Source organism: Alosa pseudoharengus, unplaced genomic scaffold (assembly GCF_046254945.1).
Source record: "Alosa pseudoharengus isolate Yale_2024_CS ecotype anadromous, Long Island Sound unplaced genomic scaffold, YU_APseudo_1.1 YU_APseudo_1.1_scf_22, whole genome shotgun sequence".
NCBI lineage: Eukaryota > Metazoa > Chordata > Actinopteri > Clupeiformes > Clupeidae > Alosa > Alosa pseudoharengus.
Genome location: NW_027468680.1, coordinates 4821976 through 4842855, shown reverse-complemented (window position 1 = coordinate 4842855; position 20880 = coordinate 4821976). Strand labels below are relative to the sequence as shown.

General features: G+C 46.7%; 1 protein-coding gene across 2 annotated transcripts in view; it reads left to right on the top strand.

Annotated features, from left to right (window-relative positions):
- Positions 1-322: 322 nt before the first annotated feature.
- Positions 323-20880, top strand: part of sptlc2a (serine palmitoyltransferase, long chain base subunit 2a) — a 31278-nt gene continuing 10720 nt past the window's right edge. Inside the window, exons 1-9 of one of the 2 annotated variants that reach the window (XM_076300306.1) lie at positions 323-564; positions 1817-2011; positions 2508-2662; positions 4353-4501; positions 5017-5141; positions 7462-7555; positions 9227-9332; positions 11125-11344; positions 11721-11847. In XM_076300306.1, the coding sequence (XP_076156421.1) occupies positions 418-564; positions 1817-2011; positions 2508-2662; positions 4353-4501; positions 5017-5141; positions 7462-7555; positions 9227-9332; positions 11125-11344; positions 11721-11847 (1318 nt within the window). In that variant the 5' untranslated portion in view covers positions 323-417. Of the gene's footprint in view, positions 565-1816; positions 2012-2507; positions 2663-4352; positions 4502-5016; positions 5142-7461; positions 7556-9226; positions 9339-11124; positions 11345-11720; positions 11848-20880 lie in introns of both variants that reach the window. The other variant, XM_076300305.1, reaches the window with a different exon arrangement.

Sequence of the window (20880 nt, the reverse complement as noted above, 5' to 3'; positions counted from 1 at the left end):
AGGAATTAGCCATGTGACCTCTACTGTATACAATAACGGAATACAGTTTGTTAGCCATTGTTTAGCCATTTTACTCCTCTCTTCTGAACTATTTCTGAAACCTACAACTGATGGGAAGGATGGAGCATAGGCTAGCCTACTCTCCTAATTTGGGAGGTTATTGAAGTTCATTTCCACAGACGGCCACGCCCTTGTAAAAACCAAACTGTCAAAGACCACACCTACTTAGCAAACAACATCTGTCATTGGCTGTTAGCGGTTGCCAGGGGCGTTCATTTCCGGTATTGCAGAGGCTGGAATTTCATTTCAGGTTCATCGTTGACAGGATAGCAAGAAAGTGAACCGTCCTGTCAGCGGCCTCAAGTAACATATCGAATTTTCGTGCAAGTTGTTGTATGTCTAAAGTCAAAGACAAGGATGACCGAGAGCTCAGCGAATAAACCGGCAAATGGAGAAGTGTGTCATCGAACAACAAATGGGGTGAAACCATGCAGAAACGGCTTTGTGAAGAATCATTACCATTATCAGCAGCAGCACCACAAGTCCTGCTACCTCGAAGAGAAGGTGAGGCTGTAACGTTATATGCACGGATGTAAGATGATGGGTTGGGTGTGTATTCAGAGACAGCATGCATGTGAACATCATGTGGCGAACCGTCGCCTGAATGTCCCAGACTTTTTGGAACAAGCCTTAAACCGCATTGCTAGCTAACCATCAGAATTGCTAACATAAACACTAGCAGTATTGACGATGCAAGAATGGTTGGTCCCTTTGAAAGTTACTTGCCTTTTTCATGGCTTTTTAAATTCCAAGCTGTCCGTTATCATTAGTGTTAGACATTACTAATCAGATCTGTTTCCTCTGGCGAATCGTATTCCTCTATTTAGGTGTGGCATCTGTATTTGGGCTGGCATGATTTGGCTCAAATCGATATAGAATATAGAAGTTATTACGAGTTGAGCAGTAGCCTATACGAGCTTGCAGTTATGATGGAGGCAATGTATCTAGCGAGAAACTCTATGGAATGTTGCTGTTTTGCTGTCAGCCATAAACAAATCTGGTTTGTTTTGTGTTGCTACCGGCGGAGTCCCCATTCATCATTGTTGTTGGCCTTTTGCACATGAGCAGAATGGACTTTTTTGGTCTTAACTCAACGCCTCAAAATTTTAAACAGTCATGTGTAAAGATCAGATGTTTTAGCTGAGGTCTTAACAGAGTTGCAAAAGCATGCATTTGCAACTGACTGTATAAACAGAAACTCTGATGTATCTGGAGGGACTTTTGTAACATAAAAGAGCATTGTTTATCATTTAACCATCCCATTGGCAAAGTGTTGGAAGAGGAAATAATGTACAGAAAAGTGCAGATCTTAACCACCAAGACCAACCAATTGTGCCTCGCCTCTGCATTAGGGACACTAATGTTATAATCCAGGATTCCTAGCTGATTGCAGTTCACTGTGCGTCAGTGCTGTTCATCTCAGGGTATTTGTGAGAGAGGCATGACTAGTCACATGTGGTCGTGAAGCACAGGGTTTGAATACTCCTCTTGATATGGAGTAGGTCACATATTCAACATTATCCCTATATTAATCTACATGTTGTGGGATATGTCACCCATTTGTGTGTCTTGTGAAATGTCATTGTCTGTCTTACTCAAACTTTTTTTATGGCCTCTAACTGTAACTGCCAAGCTGACAAGTTACACCAGTTTGGGCTCCCATGTCAGTTTATAGTAGAGGCTACCTTATCTGTTGACTCACATATTTCACTGAGCATTGTTTTTGCATTCCTCTGTCCCGTGTTATGTGTGTCAGGTTCATCATAGAGCATCCAATGGAGGTCTGTACAGCAGGCCATTCCTCGAATCATTTGAGGAAACGCCTATGTTGGTGGCGGTTCTTACATACATGGGATACGGAATCCTCACCATCTTTGGCTATCTGAGGGACTTCCTGAGGGACTGGAAGATTGAGAAATGTCATATCGCCCGAGAGAGGGAGGAACAGAAGGTGAGTAAGGCAGCAACGGCATCCGAAATGCCTGCGATAGTTTTCTGTGATGTCAAGAATCGAGAGAATGGTGAAACCAGAGACACATTCCCATGTTCTGGACTATTGAAAAATGTGAAACATTGGCAGTAACGAACAGGATAAGAGTAACATTTCTGCCATGTGGACACACAGTTTTGCACGTAAAGCACAAAGGACACTGTAATTGTTGAGCATTGTGTTTGATCCTGTAGTGAGAGCACTGGGAGGTGCAGAGGAAAGGGGAACTCTACTGTATTGAGTGAAAGGATATCCTACTGTTATCCTACTGTTGGGCCCTTTTGCTCTCTGTGAACAGATATCCCATCCCATGCCCTGACAGTTTAATACAAAGTAAAGGGCTTTGACTACTTTCCATTACCATACACTTTTTTTAAAAATTAAAACCAAATTTGGAGGCTGGTTGAATTGTAGCACTCATCTGAGCCATCTTATTTGTCTCTCATCTCTGTCAAAGGACTTTGTTCCACTTTATCAAGACTTTGAGAACTTCTACACAAGAAATTTGTACATGAGGATACGAGACAGCTGGAACCGGCCCATATGCAGTGTTCCGGGAGCCAAAGTGGACCTCATAGAGAGGATCTCTCAGGACTACAACTGGACCTTTGAGTAAGTTGCAACCTATGATTTTGAGGGAAAATTGCCTTGGTATGATTGAACTCAAAGCACCCAGTATTAAGGCCTCCACATCTGCAACATTTCATTCAATGTTTGTGTACCTTTTGTCTTGTTAACCATATAAGGATGGCAGGAGATTGTTTTGTTGTTAATCCATCATACCACAAACAAATTGTATGTTGACAGCAGTCATCACCTGCCATGAGCCGATTGTAGATTTCAACCCACGGTGGTGCCAACGGCAGTTTTCTGTTTTCCACTCAGAAATATAACACTGACTGCAGATTGTGGCTTTCAGAGAGCACGAAAAGGTCTGAAGTGTCTGCTTGTGATAAGCATTGAGAATGTTGTGCCAGCAATCAGTCTATATACTATATCAGCAAGGTTGACTTCCAAGGTTACCCTTATTGCTTCACACCTTTATTGACACATTTTGACCCCCTACCCAACTACATATCACACACAGTGTTTGAAGAACATGTTTTAGAGAACTGTGTTTGCCCAACCTACAGACTTGCCCTCAGCCCCAATGCAAGATGCAGTATATAGTCACCGGTTGCACTATTTACAACCACTGCTACTACACTCTTAGATGAGTACTGTCAGTCTTGGAAATGACAACCGCAGAATAGCATCCCTGCCCAAGGTTGCCTGTTTTGCTCTCTGACACATTTGTCTGTCTTCCCATTGCCTATGCAGTACTTCAGAGGTGGTGATACGTTTCAAGAAACACATACAAACACTTTGACTCCTAGATGAGGAAATAGTTCTGTCGTGTATATGAGAAGCATGGCTGAGCTAAGTCCTGCGTAAGAGCATCCCATGTCTGCTTTATATGGTTTCTATGTGTTACTTCTACCTTTGTAGCATCTAATTGGCACTAGTGACAAATGGCTCTCCACAGACCGTCAGAGGGCTCCTCCAGGACAGTAGCTGTGGAGTGGTGTCCAGTTTTGAGGAGGTTTTTTGAGTGTTTTTGAAGTTTTTTGACTGTCTGTCTGTGTGAAGTGTGTTGGAAAGCCTCTGTGGAATAAACTGTGTGGAATAAACTGAGTGAAACTGTGTCCCAGAGTAAATCAGCTGCAGTGATTGTTGCATTACGTTTGGCTCCTGGCGGCCTGATTAAACTGTCAGGGGGTTTTATGAACAGGCAATGAAACCAGGAGTAAACAGGGAGTAGCCAGTTGTTTATGCTCGCAGAGACTGAAGATGGAGCAGAAAACACAGATGTCTTCTCTCAGAGCAGGGAGTGGCGAGATTTTAGGGAGTCGAGAGGCAAAGTCGAGGTGGGCATAAGCACAGATGGTCTGACAGGCTCTTGGGAAAAGGACGATGAAGTTTCATCGTAACGGGATGCTTGTAGCAGAACCTGGAGATTAAAAGCTATGGGCGTGATGCGATTCCTGGTACTAGCAGCCCCTACAAGCTGACATTGGGCCAATGTTTATGTGGCTGTGTGAGGTGATAGCTCAGTAATGTTATTTCCTTATCCAAGAGCAACATGACCTGTGCTTGGCAGCCAATCAGGCTTCAGGAGCAGATAAAGTGTTGCCAGGCGAAGCACTTAAGGTCAGCCGGAGCGGAGAGGTGAAGCGAGGGGCGGGTGTTTTTTTTTTTTTTGCGGACGGGAAGGGTCTGTTGTTTACGGCTCCGTGTCTGACCGAGAGGCTTTCCTGCTCAGCTACACGGGCCGAGTGGTGAAGGACGTCCTCAACATGGGCTCCTACAACTACCTGGGCTTCGCCGAGAACACGGGCCTGTGCGCCGAGGCCGCCGCTGCCGTCACCCGGGAGTACGGCGTGGGCGTGGGCAGCACGCGGCAAGAGATGGGTGAGTGCCAACCTGCCGGAGGGGTTTAGTTTTACAGTACGCCCCTCATCTCCACACTGACACCAGACTTATTGACCCCCTCAAACACACACATTACACATCCAGAAGGCCCTTAGAAGGTCAGCCTTACAGCAAGTGAGCCATTGAGTTAATGAAGAAATTGACACAAAGCCAGGAATGCACTCCTCAACCCAACCCACCCATTCCACCGATTGGCCTGATAGGAGCTTGTTATGATTTACTGAACCAGGGGAAGCACAAGGGGAGGTGCTGATGAACTGTGTGTGTGTGTGTGTGTGTGTGTGTGTGTGTGTGTGTGTGTGTGTGTGTGTGTGTGTGTGTGTGTGTGTGTGTGTGTGTGTGTGTGTGTGTGTGTGTGTGTGTGTGTGTGTGTGTGTGTGTGTGTGTGTGTGTGTGTGTGTGTGTGTGTGTGTGTGTGTGTGTGTGTGTGTGTGTGTGTGCTCATATTTGACATGGACTCATAGTTCCTGTGTGGTGTGTGTGTGTGTGTGTAGGTAACTTGGACAGACACAAGGACCTGGAGGAGTTGGTGGCGAGGTTTCTGGGCGTGGAGTCAGCCATGGCGTTCGGCATGGGTTTCGCAACCAACTCCATGAACATACCTGCCATCATTGGAAAGGTAGGGAGGATTACCCTGTTGACACACGTGCTGACAGCTCCCCACCGCTGCTGATAGTTTCGGCCTTATTTTCGACAGTTATTTTTAGGCGGCTCCTGCCTCTGCCAGACCATTTTTCGGTTGTAAAGTCTGGGAACATGACTGCAAGACATGACTTGACATGACGTTGGTGCAATCGCCAGGTTGCAACAGAGGGAATGTATGTGTGGGAACCAAAAGAAGAGAGAGAAACCTCCAGATAGCTCCCCTGTGCAATCTCTTGTCCCCTGCTGTGAGATCTTGAGCAGTCGCTGAGGTGTGCTTGGCCCAGCGTCTGCCGTCTGGCCCTCACCTCCAAGACCTTGTGTACACTCGGAAACGGAGAAACCTGATAAACGCATCCAAATCTAAGGAGGAACTGTCTCGAGCCTGTTTTTTTTCGCGACTCTGTTTCCTCCTGAGCGGCCAGGAGAAGCTCGTGGAGGCCACGCAGTAGGCAATGGAGGCCGCTGCTACAGCGCAATCTCCCATCTGACCCGTCGCTGACCCCTGCGGAAAAACACGGCGCTGTGTTGACGTCTCGCAGTGGCGGCTCGCTCTGCTGCAGGCGGGGAGCCTGGTAGGGATTAAGAGCAGTCTTGAATTCCAGCCCCGCTCCAGATTCTGCTCGAGATGCCATTTAGGAGCCAGGGTCCCACACAAGCCCTTTGTGTGGAGAATGCCTTACAATCAAGTGATTAAAATTAAGCAAAAACTCACTTACAGAGCCATTTGCGTTCCCGTTTGTGTTGTCTGTGATGACTACAAGCTAAACTTTAGATGCAGGCTTTAAAACGCAGATGTGTGAATACCACATGTGCTGTTGTGCTGAACCCGATCAGAAAGCAGTTCAATTGTTTATTCATTTGAATGGTCGAGTCCCAAACTGTGTCGACTTGACTTAAAACACACGGCCCTTTCATTAAAACATCAGAACAGTTGTAGTCGATATGCCACCCTTTGTCAGATGTGTTTCAGTCAGTGGTGCCTGCACACCTCCTTAGTCACTTAGTAACAAGCAGCCAAAGTGTAGCCATTAAAGATGATGAATAGTGAACAACGAATACCAGAACTTTATGTTTGGAGACAGGGTTACATATACATTAAGCTGTATACTTGTAATAGCATATATAATATAATGTATGACACTTAGAGCACAGTCATAACACGTGTTTTTGACCGTGACCTTAAAGTTATGTGCATTGATTAAAGACCCTGAACCCCAGCAGGCTTATGTTTAGGTGTTGTGTTGAATAAACAACGGTGTGGCAGCCCCCCTGCTGTGACGATAGTAGCCGCCCCAGTCTCCGCTAAGGCACGTGGGTGGGGAGCAGTGAAAGCCCACGTGCTGCTCCGTATGAAAGCAGCCGAGCGAAAGTCATTTCCTGCATAGACGCCGGCAGCAGTCGGGTCACTGCGAACGCCATTAACGTCTCTTCCCAGAGCCGACGGGACTCGGGGGAGCCGACACTAGAAGGAGCTCAGTCTCGTCTCTGAATTATTTATCACGTCTTCCCAGAATGCAGTCGGCTCTGGGGCAGACGTGGCCCAGATCACAGCCGGTGTCTGAATCTGCTCCTCTACGGGGTAATGCTTCTCCCCAAAGCAGGAATGGCTCAGTCAGGGGAATAAACTAATTTAGGAGCCAAGTTTTCATCTTAACCATCTGAGAACAAAGTCGTATTTTCGGGAGGGTATTTATGTCGTGGCATATTTATGCCCTCTTTTATTTACCCTGTGGCATATTTATTTGCCCCTGTGTACAGATCTGCAGTTGATGCGTGCTGTTGTTAGGTTGTCAAGCAGTAAGTTTTGCTGTTTGTGTTAAGGGTTGACATTTGTATACTGGTCAATGAAGTTTTTACGAGGAGTATTTTGAGGAAGCGTTCACTGGAGTCACTCGAGTGTTGAAATTTAGTTTAGTCTGTCCTTTAAGAGCAACTGGTGCTTAGCAACAGGTGTCATAAACGGGAGCCTTCACCAGAAGAGGGTAATCTCTTTAAAAAACTCACAACCGAAATAGTATTTAATCTTTTCCAGTTTTTTATATTTATTATATCTTTTTTATCTAGTTTAATCATAATAGCATAACAAAAGATACTCACCAGTGCTCTGTATCTTAAACAGTTACTCTGTTTTTCATTGTTGGTTGGAATAGATAGCACGTATTTAAATGTTGTGCGGTTTATGCGGTAGAATAATGTTTTAGCTCTCCCCCTGTGAGTGTGGAGGTGTGTTTATCTGTGTTGCATTGTTTAGTCTTGATGACCTGACCCATCCATTTCCTGCTGTCTCCTGATAGGGCAGTCTGATTCTGAGTGACGAGCTTAACCACGCCTCCCTGGTGTTGGGAGCCCGGCTGTCTGGGGCCACTATCCGTGTCTTCAAGCACAACAGTGAGTCTCTAAACACACACACACACACACACACACACACACACTCATACACTCAAATGTGCACATGTGGGAGGAGCTGTCATGCAGGCGCCAGCACTGTTCCACATTTGGGTCTCAGCGCCGAAGGGAACCCAGGTTCTATTCCGACCTGCGGTCGTTTACCGATCCCACCCCATCTCTCTCTCACACTCACTTCCTTCCTCTCTCCACTGTCCTATCAACATAAAAGCAAAAGCCCAACAAATATGCAAACCAAATGTGCTGGATCTGCAGGCACAGTAGCTGTGCAGTGGGTTAACCTGAGGCACCCGAAAGGCCATGATGGCGACAGATGGACCTTGTTAGTATGAGCGCCTGAGGGACTGCAAGGCTGGGGGCTCAAGCCTGAGGCTGACCTGCTTAGTCAACACAACGCAGGATACAAGCACACACACACACACACACACACACACATATATGCACATACACACACACACACACACATGCACATACACACACGCACACTCACATACGCACACACACACATATGCACATACACACACACACACATGCACATACACACACGCACACTCACATACGCACACACACATACGCACACACACGCACACATGCACATACACACACGCACACTCACATACGCACACACACACACACACACACACACACATGCACATACACACACATGCACATACACACACATGCACATACACACACGCACACTCACATACACACGCACACACACACACACATGCACATACACACACATGCACATACACACACGCACACTCCCATACACACACACACACACACACATACACACACGCACACTCACATACACACACACACACACACGCACATACACACACACGCACATACACACACATGCACATACACACACGCACACTCACATACACAGTCTGTGTCTGCAAGCATGCTAATGTGTCTGTGTCTCCCATACACAAATACATGTTTGCACTTAACTACTGTATATGGCCTTTCATATATGTTGATACCCACTAAATACAATACAAAATGAGTACAAAAAAAAAACTACTGTATAGGCACACACACACATGCATTTTTTGTATGTAAGTTCTGAAACACACACACAGAAACACACACACAGAAACACACACATTCTCTCTCTCTCTCTCTCACACACAGAAACACACACATTCTCTCTCTCTCTCTCACACACACGCGTGCGTACACACGCACGCACACACACACGCACACAGGCTACAGATTGCAACCTGTCTAGAGTAGGTGCAGCATGGATGTCTGTGTCACATCCCCTCAGTGGGTTGACATTTGGTTTCATTTCTCTGATCTGTCATGCGAGCCGTGGCATGCATATCAACACCGCGCCTGAAAGGTCACGCCCATCTGCTTATTTATCCACATTAGCTTCAATTGGTCCCTCTTCAGCAGCCAATTTGGACACAAAATGCTATTTAATAGCCACTGACCCTCGAAATTGATGCTGAACTGGAGCTGAATTTTTAATACTTTGAGGTTTAATGAAAGTGACTTTGTTTTTGTCCAAGGTAAATGTGGCAGGCATTCGTAGCTGGTTGCCTTGATCCGGATGTGTGGTGCATGCTAACACGGTGACCTCTGTTGAAGTCTGGTGTTTGACTGAGGGAGACGTGTCTTTGGTGTGTGTTCCAGACATGCAGAGCTTGGAGAAGCTTCTGAGAGACGCCATCATCCACGGCCAACCCAGAACACACCGCCCCTGGAAGAAGATCCTCATTGTGGTGGAGGGGATCTACAGGTACAGGTGACCTGAAGAAGGCTGTGCTAATACCACTGCCATGCTAGCACATCTATGTCCTTTATCGTCAGCTATGTAAACACCTGTGCTCATCCAGCTCCATTGGCTGCCTGCTGCATACCCAATCCAATTTAAAATCCTGCTGCTCACATATACTAGCCTGGGAACACCCAGACCTTCACAATTGTACAATTGGGAGTGGATCTGGAAAAGGTTCATTGTCTTACTACATCCAGCAGGGGCATAATTAGCAGTGAAATTAAACTTACATTGATGCATTAAACTCACCAAATTGTTTCAAAAGTGTAGCAATCTTGTAAACGAAGGTTTTAAATGCAGTTGTTTACTCAATTCCAAGGAAATGCATGTCCATGCCGGATTAGCGATTGTATTTGCGTGCCCGTGTTTTATGGACATTGGAAATGGGCTTCAATGGCCTCTTGGCCAGACTGACCTGCAGAGCAAATCCCAAATTTGCTGAAAGGTCGTATGGGTATTCCCAGGCTACTCATGCACTGTAAGGCCTTACATAGTCATGCTCCCACTGAATTACACCCCTGCTTGGTCACTCTGATCCTTCTCAGCCGTCTAAAATAGAAAACATAGATACCTCACCACTATGAGAGAAAAAGCATTCTGCCACACTGCCCCAAAGGTCTGTAGGTCACTTCTGCATTACATCAGGCATGGTGAATTAATTGCAGACATTAACAGTAACCTCTTTAGGCCAGCATATTATGAATGTGATATAGTTTATATTGGTTATACATATGACATTACTGTGATATTAATGTTTTATGAGATATATTTCACTTTATGTGACATGAAAGGTGCTTTTTAAATAAAATGTGTTATTATTTATATATTTACATAGTGTCACGTCCCCTTGTCTAGGGGTGTTGTGGGACATAGACAAATGATAGGAGACGGCCAAAAATGGAAGTATAATTCAAAAACATTTATTTACAAAAATAACAATAAGAAAAATATTGACGAACGAAAAAAAAAGGCTGCCCAGACGAAAGGCATCAAAAGTAGGCCCAGGTAAATCCCCAGCCTTTTCCTCGACTCTCACTTGGGGAACAGGCAGGAGCAACCGCGACGGCCAAAAACCAGAGCGCGTGGCTTGCGCAGCAGAGCGAAGTAGTGTGGCGTAGTAGCGGCCAACCCAGAATCCAAGAACGCCCCAAAACCAAGAGACCTCCCGATTGACGTCAGCCAGCACCTTTTATAGTGCCGGCCCAGCAATTAAGCCCCCTGCTGGACAGTCTGAAATTAACAAAACACAAGACACAGAGAGAAACAAGCAGACACAAAAATAAACACACACAGGGACGTAACAATAGCATAAACTGCATAACAATCCTTTAAACTGTCTGGACAGACTTGTCCTAGCACTATTTTCTTCTGCTTTAATGGCATTACAGTATGTTTCAGTCCATGGGCCCAAGTTCATAATGGTGTGCAAAATCCAAAGCTTAATGTTAAGTTGCTACCAGGCAATATGTCTTTGCTAATTGAATACCAAGAGCAAGATTCTAAGCTGAAACATAACTGGATCAGCTCCGTGCTCCCACACTCCAAACGATGTCTTTAGTTCATGCACGGGACACTTTGCTCATTGAGTTCCTTTTCTTCATGCCCCTCATTTCAGTTAGGGCTTGTTGTGTCTGTTCCTCGGCATAGCTTTAGATCTGCTGTATTGGTATGGGCCAGCTGTGTGCGTCTGTACTGGGCGTTTCTCCGCGCCACGTTGCTGTTGTGTGACGCGGTGACCTGTCCTCTCCCTCAGCATGGAGGGCTCCGTCGTGCGTCTGCCCGAGGTCGTCGCCCTCAAGAAGAAGTACAAGGCCTACCTGTACCTGGACGAGGCCCACAGCATCGGTGCTCTAGGGCCCTATGGCCGCGGGGTGGTCGACTACTTCGGTCTGGACCCCCGCGACGTCGACATCATGATGGGCACGTTCACCAAGAGCTTCGGTGCCGCCGGAGGCTACATCGGTGGCAGGAAGGTGAGGACTGGGTTATAACCGCGGGCGGTTTACTTAGAGGAAGGTGAGGACTGGGTTATAACCGCGGGCGGTTTACTTACAGGAAGGTGAGGACTGGGTTATAACCGCGGGCGGTTTACTTAGAGGAAGTTTGGACAGTTCTGTAAATAGATGCTAGTGTAGAGAGAGTGTGGTGCCGCTGTCTGTGTCTCTGTTTATGGAATAAACTGTGTTTCCCCTTATTTATTTTTCTTGCTGTTTCTTACAGTTTATTGTTTAGAATAGATTTGATCTCCGATATTTTATAAATGTAACAGATTTATGTGTTTACATGTTTGTGGCTCTTTGTGTATCTGTTTCCCTGTGTGTGTGTGTGTGTGTGTGTGTGTGTATGCAGGAGTTGATGGATTACCTCCGCACACATTCTCACAGCGCTGTGTACGCCACTTCCATGTCTCCGCCCATCGTGGAACAAATCATCACTTCTATGAAGTGCATTATGGGTGAAGATGGAACTACAATAGGTAAGGCTTTATCAAACAGCGCTCTTCAAATGACTTTTTTTACTGTATTTTCTTGTCTATCAAGTTCTTTCATGTAGAGGCCTTTTGTACTCTGTTCATAAAACATTCTCAGAGAAAAGGTTTTGATATTCGGCTTATGATTGAAGAATCTCCCTGTAGAATCCCTTTGTATCGGCCGCCAGTATCAATGGAGTATTTAGCTGAAGAAGCTTTTTTATCAGCTACCACTTTTTCAAAACAGAAGAAGTTACTCATACAAGCTTCATCAGTTCACTAAGCCCAAGCGTATATTACGTATATAGCGTATATAGAGTATGCGTATTTGAGCCAGAGACTTTCTAATGAGGAGACACAGCACTCAAAAAATCCTCCATAGAAATGCACGGGTTTAGTTTGTAACGCCAATATGGCAGTTGTCTACACATATCCCACCCCTTCTGAGGCAAAACGTCGACATGTGAATATATTGAGCCAATTGTGTGGTGTGTTGTGAATACATTGAGCCAATCGTGTGGTGTGTTGTGAAGACATCGTGCCAATCATGTGTTGTGATCTCGCCGCTGGAGCAAGATTGGTGTCGTGAAGCCTTGTGCATGCGCATTTCTGCCGAAATAGATGCCCGATAAGTGCCCAAAAAGTGTGGAGGGACTTTGTTTGAGCTTCTTCTCTTCTCATCTTGTTTTGCTTATTGACATGTTTCTGCCACTAGGGGTCAGTATCCACACATAGCAAGGTGGGGCTTGGCAGATTAGTTGGAGTGCAGTCAACCCCACAGTGAACCGATGCGGGCTGGAAAATAAACAGTCTTAAGCAGACCGAGCTCACCTGAATCATGGCCCAGTGTGTGTGTGTGTGTGTGTGTGTGTGTGTGTGTGTGTGTGTGTGTGTGTGTGTGAGTGTGCTGAATCCACACCGTGGACGCTGGAGAAGTAATGAGATCTACTCTCTGAGGGCAGTGGTGCTGAAGCAGTGCGTTGGCCAGAGTGCGGAGGCGACTGAAGGCGATAAAGTCTGTGCCAGCTACCTGCAGCATCCACGTCTCCGTGGTTCCTGGCGCGCACAGAAGCGTCTTTGTGCCCGTCGCCCGGGCTGCGGTCGGGCACAGGGCCCTATCGGGCGGCTCTATCAGCCTGGGGAGATGGGCATCGCATCCGTGCCCCGTGCCAGCAAGCCAGTCTCAGCGCCCGCACTGCATACCTGAGGCGGATGCCAGCTGCTTAGTGAGCACACAGTGGCAGCACGTATTATGCGTTTACCCGCTCCAGAGCCATTCTTAACACCACATCTCATATATATGTGTGTGTGTGTGTGTGTGTGTGTGTGTGTGTGTGTGTGTGTGTGTGTGTGTGTGTGTGTGTGTGTGTGTGTGTGTGTGTGTGTGTGTGTGTGTGTATAACGCCCGTATGCATTGACCCCACTGATAAGGATTTTTAATCATTTTTAGATCATGCGTTTGCCTGTGCTGTAGCATGTTACTAGAACGTTAGAACGGGGGGGGTTCTTTTTTCCAACGCTGAATAAACTTGGACAGAAGTCTGCGATAGTCATCGTACACGGACCACTTTGAAGGAGAGGCGGAAGACTGTATAACGGGACTTTTTCTTCTCTCTCCCTCCCTCTCAACATCACCCCACCCCCACCTCTCTCCCCAATGCAATTTCCCTCCTCACATGGACTAAGACTGATTAGTTGTACAGATGTGGCGACTCCTTGCAGGTAAAATATTTAGCTCAACAGCGAAGCCTGGGCAATGTGTTAACAATTACCCCTCCATCGGCCGTCTGATCTGGCCCTTTGGCTGGACCCACTGCCACTCAATCATGGAGGGCAACTACAACAAACAGTTGCCCCCACCTCACCCCCAACTGCCCCTTCCCCTCCTCAATAGCCCCCAGGTGAATTGTTCAGTGTGACTAATACACTTGAAACTCCAGTTGGACTTGCGGCGGTGTCCATCCCAGCACAATGTCCATGGCTGTCCACACAAAGGTCTGTTGTGCTTTTAAAGGGGGGGGGGGGGAAAGCCTTCCTTTGCAAAGGGCTCACTTCCGCCATCACAGTGGTGGGCCTTGTCATGAGTCAGAGCTGATGTGGTATCTGTTGAGGGCCAGGGGGAAAAGAAGGAGAACTTTGGCTTTGGCTGTCAGCTTCGCTTGTCTGCTACCATCGTAGCGCTTCTCCCTCAGGACTTCTTTTTGAATTTTAATACCAAAGATACAGTGTGTAGCACAAATGTCTAGGTTGGGAGAATTTCACATGCATTAAAGCAACATCATGGACGAATTGATATTTATGCCCCTTGGTGTCAATATCTAATGTCCTTTATCATTTAGACTGTATCCAGTTTGTCGAACTGACTAAATAGGTCATGATCCTACCCGATCAACAATGTTACATAGTGCAAGTAGTCAGCCGGTCCGGGCATACAATGGCAATGTCAGAGACTTTATTTGCCATATTTTTAGTCATTTAAGGTAAAAGAACATGCATTGTGTTGCTTTAATTGCTTTTTATCATGACATTCATTTTGTTATCAGCAGGCTTTCGAGGAAGTTACACTGTAACCCTAATAGCGGTTTTGTTATCATCAAAATGCCTTCAGCTGTCAGCGCTGGAAACCGCGTGCTGGAGTAGACGGAGCGCCTTTGGGGTTGTTTGTTGCTTAATTGCACGTTGCGTTAACACTGCGCGTGGGAACTGGGTCATCGCCAAACAAGTTCTGCTGCGGAGGGGAGGGGTGGGGGAGGAAATCGGCCGCAAAGAGGCTAATCAGAGTGGGCCTTATCAGGGGAGATATCCACTCCGTCTGCACTCGCTGACCTTTGCACCCTCCACATCTGAGGAGCAAGATGGCAGGTGAAGATAGGGCTCAATGGTGTTTTATGCCCCCAACGTCATCTTCCAGGCAGCGCTGCCATCACTGACTTAAAGGCACCTAATCCTAACCCCAACCCTAACCCTAACCCTAGTGCCTTCCAGGCAGCGCTGCCATCACTGATTTAAAGGCACCTAATCCTAAACCTAACCCACGCCTAACCCTACTTCCTTCCAGGCAGCGCTGCCGCGAAGACAACATTGGGAGCATAAAATACCAAGAAACGAAGATAGTCCAGCGATGTGAGAAACGGCATGTTGTTGGGCAGCGTGTGCAGGGGATGGAGAGTGGAGACCAGGTCGGAGTTCACTTGTAGGGAACAAATAGGCCACTGGATGCCTGCATTGCCCTCGGGATACATAAAGTACCAATCTGTCGTCTCATCTGGTAATATGGGGGTTGACAACACTCTCCTATTTCAGTGTCATTCACACCAAGAAAAAAAGTCCATGAGAGAAAGAAATCAGTTAAAGAGAGTAAGATATATAGACAGAAAGAATGCAGAAAATAAAGAAAGAAAGAAAGATAAAAGAGAAAGAAAGAAAGATAAAAGAGAGCAGAAAGAGAACAAATAAGGTAATATAAGAAAGATATTTGACTGGGATCCAGATTCTTGCCGTTGCGTTTGACGAGTGATTTCCATTGTGTGTGAAGTCCTGTGGAGTAATGAATGGGGCAGGTGCCGGCACTGTGAATCATCCTGTGGGTTCAGACATGGTTCATGGTTCTTCTCTAAGCAGCATATTCTTTGAGTTATTTTACATCTCGAGCCTTGTGGCGTGATCTCATTTATCTGTGGAAAAGAACTCGAACACACACCTTGGGTCAGCTGGACTGACCTGCATCAGAGCGGGTTTTCATTCTCCAAAAAAAGCTGAAAAGCTGAAGGGCGGCTTTGCCAGATCTGTGTCCTCCTCCGGGCGGACAGCCTTAATGGCGAGCTTCAGATTTCACATCGCCCAGCGTGTTTTGACTCTTGATTTCGCTGTCAGCGTCACGTCGGATGGAAAGCATCCGACGTCTCCTGCTGAGCAAAACCATCTGCGTGCGTGGACAGCTCTCGAGATGCGATCGACCGCATGCGGCTCTCGCACGCGGAGCCAGGTGCATTTGATCAGTGGCCAGCTCGTCCCGTCACGCTTGCTGCCACGGCCTTGGGCCTTAGGTGGAAACCGATGGGGAGTCTGGTTCAGGTCAGTTGCACTCCGCTGCAAACGCGCTCTCACAACCTTCACTCTCCCGCACCTGAATGCCCATTGTAAAACGCCTGCCAAACCTTTATGGCATATTACTCCAAGAAGCCTTTTCTATTCCCTATACCTGTGTTTGTGTGTGTGTGTGTGTGTGTGTGTGAGGCCTCTTTTTGTCCTGTTTAATACTGCCCACTCTAACACATAACTCGGCTCATCTACACCTTAGGAATGTACTATTTTGATTCCTGCATGTCAGAAGGACACAGTGAAACCTCTAAAACCTCAGGATCTTCCATGAGAACACATGCTTGTCGCTTCTAGCGGCCTCCACTTCAAAGACGCTACCTCTAGGTCTCTTTTCCCAAACGTTTAAGGAATGCTCGTCAAGAACTGTGTTGTTTATCTTACGTAAGTCCAAGCAAGCGTTGTAAATAACTTCTATGGCTCCCTCTGTGTTTTAAGCACAATGGCAGCATAGCCTGCGTGTCGTTGGCCAGTAAGGCTGGAAAGTTTAGACAACAGGGCTTGTATTGGCCCACCTAATCACACTGCAAGCTTGATTGCAACCTTTATGTGCTCAGTGGCCCTTAGCAAACGCTGGACGTTTATCTCTGCCCAGAGGTGTTTACTTCTGCTGGCTGGGTGTGTGGGGGACACAAGTCTTAGGTGCTAAGGTGTGTTAACCCCCACCCTCCTCACACCATCCCCCCCCCCCCCCCCCCCAAACACTGGGCAGAATGATGGATGAGGGTGTGTGTGTTCACTGAAAGGCTTCCGAGAGGAACCTGCATGAGTATTGTCCGAGCCTCTTACAGGAAAACTAGGTGATGGAGGCGGATGGCGGCCGACGGCTGCTGGCAAAGGTGCAGGATTTCTCGACATCAAAGGAAGACCGAAATATATCTGGCCGTGACGCTGGTTTTCCTTCGCTCACTCTGTCTCTCTGTTGACGGTGAATCAGTGTTTCCCCTGGTGGAAAGCGTGGAGCGTAGGGTCCATAGGGTTCTCAGAGTGCAAGTGTGTGAGTGGTCTGTGAGTCAGGCTTTTCATCGCCAGCGGTGGCCCCGCTTGGGAGATGGTGCCACACACACACACACACACACACACACACACACACACACACACATTCAGTCACACACACACACACATACACACACACACACACACATTCAGTCTCACACACACACACACACACACACACATCCGGTCACACACACACACATCCGGTCACACACACACACATCCGGTCACACACACACACATTCAGTCACACACACACACACATTCAGTCACACGCTCAGAATGACAGCAGATGCTTTGGAGGAACACCAGAGGAATACTAGAGTGGAGAGAGTGATGTGTGACTCATCCAAACGTGCCTGAAAGAGCTGAAAAGTGTGGAGAGAGAGAGAGAGAGAGTGATGGTGTTCATCTGATCATCCATGTGTTTGTGAGTGCACAAATGTGTGTGTGTGTGTGTGTGTGTTTGTGTGTGTGTGTGGAGCTGGGGAGCGAGCAGGGGTTTGTGTGTGACCTGGTGACGGGCTCTGTCTCTCTGAAGCCCCTCTTAACTCTGCCACGCGGGTGTTTGTGCCACCCCCCACCCCACCCCCAGATGTAGAGGAAGTGAGGAGGAACTGAGCGTTTGAGAAGGGGAAGCAGCCCCCACATCTGGAAGCTCTTTCGGGCCCGCAACCCCCCCCCCCACCCCACCAACCCACCCCACACACACACACCCCACACACACACACTCCTCACCCCCCAGAACCCTTCAGCCTTTGGGGTCTGGAAGGAGTTAGGGCTCCGCATTGTGAAACTAGCTGTTGAAAGGGTACCCCAGAAAGATTTACTTTTGAGGGGCCCCCTCCCCTTCCCCTCCAGCACCCCTGACCCACCCCTCCCCCGATAGGCGCGCCCCCAAGCCCCCCACCCCCCCACCCCGGGAGGCCCCCCGTGCCGACTGAAGAGCTTGAAGACGGGCAGTCTGAGTGGCCGCTGCCCCCCCCCCCCTTCACATTTTATTGCTTTCAGATGCAGCGTTTTTATACAGTCGTTCTGCCGAGCATGAATTCATGTAGCTGATGGGGGAGCTCCTTGAGGCTGAGCTGCCTCTCTTTACGGACCCCCGGCGGCCCTGTCCGCCACATACTGGACCCCCAGTCGGAGCTGCTGAGGGATGCTCCTCATTCACGGGCACACACACTGGCACACACACACCAGCTCCACCACAGACAAGCCAGATGAGTCCACCAATGTCTGTCTTCGCTTGGGGTGCAGTGATTCCAGAGGAACTTGATGGCATCTTTTTTTAGATGACCACTCGGCCGCTGTTTGCATGAGCGTGTTCTTTGGTAGTGGGCTGAGGAGAGATGCACTTTGGAAACGGTGTGGTTTATTATTGTATGCACTCTATTAAGCCGGGCAAACATTGTACGACTTTGGTCCAACAAACTTTAGTGTTGGGCTGAATTATCGTCCAGTTGTGTTGGACCGATTTGGTTGGATTTCTGCCCTATCCCATTTTTCAAACCATTGAAATGTACAGTGAATTACGACTGTCGTATGCGACTGGCGGAAAAAAAAACATGTCTGCCCGACACACTGCGTTTTTTTCTCAATCAGATATGACTACACAGACAGTACATTTATGTTGGCACATATTATGCAGGGATATCTATTGAACAGTCAGCTTCAAAAGATCTGTAGCATTCGTGTTCAAATTGCAAGCGCTGTCTAATCACATGTGTTTCTGACCACTTATACTGATGCGGTCAGAATGATGGGTTCTCACTAAGGGAATGAGGGCGTTTACATCTGGAATTAGAGGTGTAAAATGGGCAAGATCGGAGAGTGTTTCTGTGTGCGGCTGAGAAAGTGTGTGTATAAGAGAGAGTGGGAATGAATGTGTATATGCATGAAGGTGTGTGTGTGTGAGTGGGAATGACTGTGTGTGTGTGTGTGTGTAATGTGTGTTTGTGTGTTTGTGTGTGTGTGTGTGTGTGTGTGTGTGTGTGTGTGTGTGTGTGTGTGTGTAAGTGTAATGTGTATATGCATGAAGGTGTGTGTGTGTGAGTGGGAATGACTGTGTGTGTAATGTGTGCAATGTGTGTAATATGTGTGTGTGTGTGTGTGTGTGTGTGTGTGTGTGTAATGTGTGTGTAATGTGTGTGTGTGTGTGTGTGTGTGTGTAATGTGTGTGTTTGTGTGTGTAATGTGTGTGTAATGTGTGTGTGTGTGTGTGTAATGTGTGTGTGTGTGTGTGTGTGTAGTGTGTGTAATGTGTGTGTAATGTGTGTGTGTGTGTAGGGTTGGGTATCGTTTGAATTTGAACGATTCCGATTCCAATTCCGATTTCTTATTTCGATTCCGGTTCCTAGCGATTCTCGATTCCGATTTTTTTAAGAGGCTGGGTCAAAAAAAGTTTAGGATATTTTAAATGAGCTAGCTAACCAACGGTCTTTCTCAGGGTATCTGCACATTTTCCAAGTGCATATTTAAAGACTTTTAAGACCTTTTCAAGACATCTAAATGAAACTTAAGACTATACCACGGCAAAAAGATATATATGACTGTTTATGCAATAGTTTTTTTTTCCTACTAATTTTAACCCCCACCCCATTTTGGATGTCTACAGAAGTTACCAAATATATGTTGGCGAAAGAAAAATAATTGTGTGTGAATTACCTTCAAAGCTATAAATGCCCAATTTTAGGGTCTGGGCTGCTTGCTTTTGAAGCTGGCTGTACATATTTGGTTTTGCTTACTGCTGAGGCTGACTGTTCTTCACCTGTGTCTGTAGTAGCCTAGGCTAAAGACATGTGCACTGGACTGGATTCCCTTCAATATTTTTTTCAAAGTTAGACTAAGCTATTTACATATTTTAATAAGCCTACTTTATATAATTTACTATGTGCATCTATTGTCCAAGTTAATCCACTACTTTACATTTTGCATACCAGTTGTATCTAAACCAACCAAAGCTTGACTGAAACATTGTAAAACCATTGACTTGTTTTAAATTAATTAAGAGACAGCTAGGTCCTCCTCACATGATCCTGCTGAAAACCGCTGGTTTCATCTCAAGCATGCACGTATTATGAACACACGTTTTTATGTAGCCAGTCGCCGACATTCAAAAAATATGCGGTTATAGTTCACAACTTTTGCGAAGTAGGCCTAGCCTACTGGGAAACGCTGGCAAGCAAGCTGCTGGCAGATATTACAGGTAGGCTATTATAACTTAGACAGATATTTTCTTCCCTAGGCTAGGCCAGCAACACACGCTGGAAAGATGCAAACAGATCAACTTAACATTTAATTGCGAAGCACTGCACATAATTTGACCAGCAGTCTTCGCGTCCATAGTTTGTGAAACGATGCTGCGTCCGAGCAACGATTTTAGATGCCAAGCGCAACTCCAAAAAGGAGAACAAATGAGCGTCCGGCTTGAGGCTGCGCCGGACGCCGGACAGGGCTTTTAAAATCCATATGTCCGGACTAAATTCGAACGTATGGCCAACCTATCGCTCTTTCTTTCTCTTGCTCATTCTACCGTAGGCTTCCTCATTCCGCGTCCTGTATATCTCTCTGGCCTCAGCTACACCACGAAAACGTCAGGCATATTATTTTGTACATAGGCCTACTGTATTATTACTGTTTTTACTTCTTTAACCACACCCGTGAAAAACATCTTCACTCTGCAACCACTACACTTCCTCCCGTAGCCTAATAGCCTAGTCACTAATTGCGTTTTAAATACACGAAACTGGATTAAAACATTACTCACTCTCTTGCACTCGCTGGCGGTCCCATACGCACATTTAATAGCCTACCTCTCTTTCGAAAATTCAGTTGTATTTAAGACTATTTAAGGATCCGCGGGAACCCTGCTTTCTGAATGAAATAGTCTGACCTTCTCCATGAATTTTAATTATGAACTATGCGCTTCTTCGTTGGTGTTCAGCC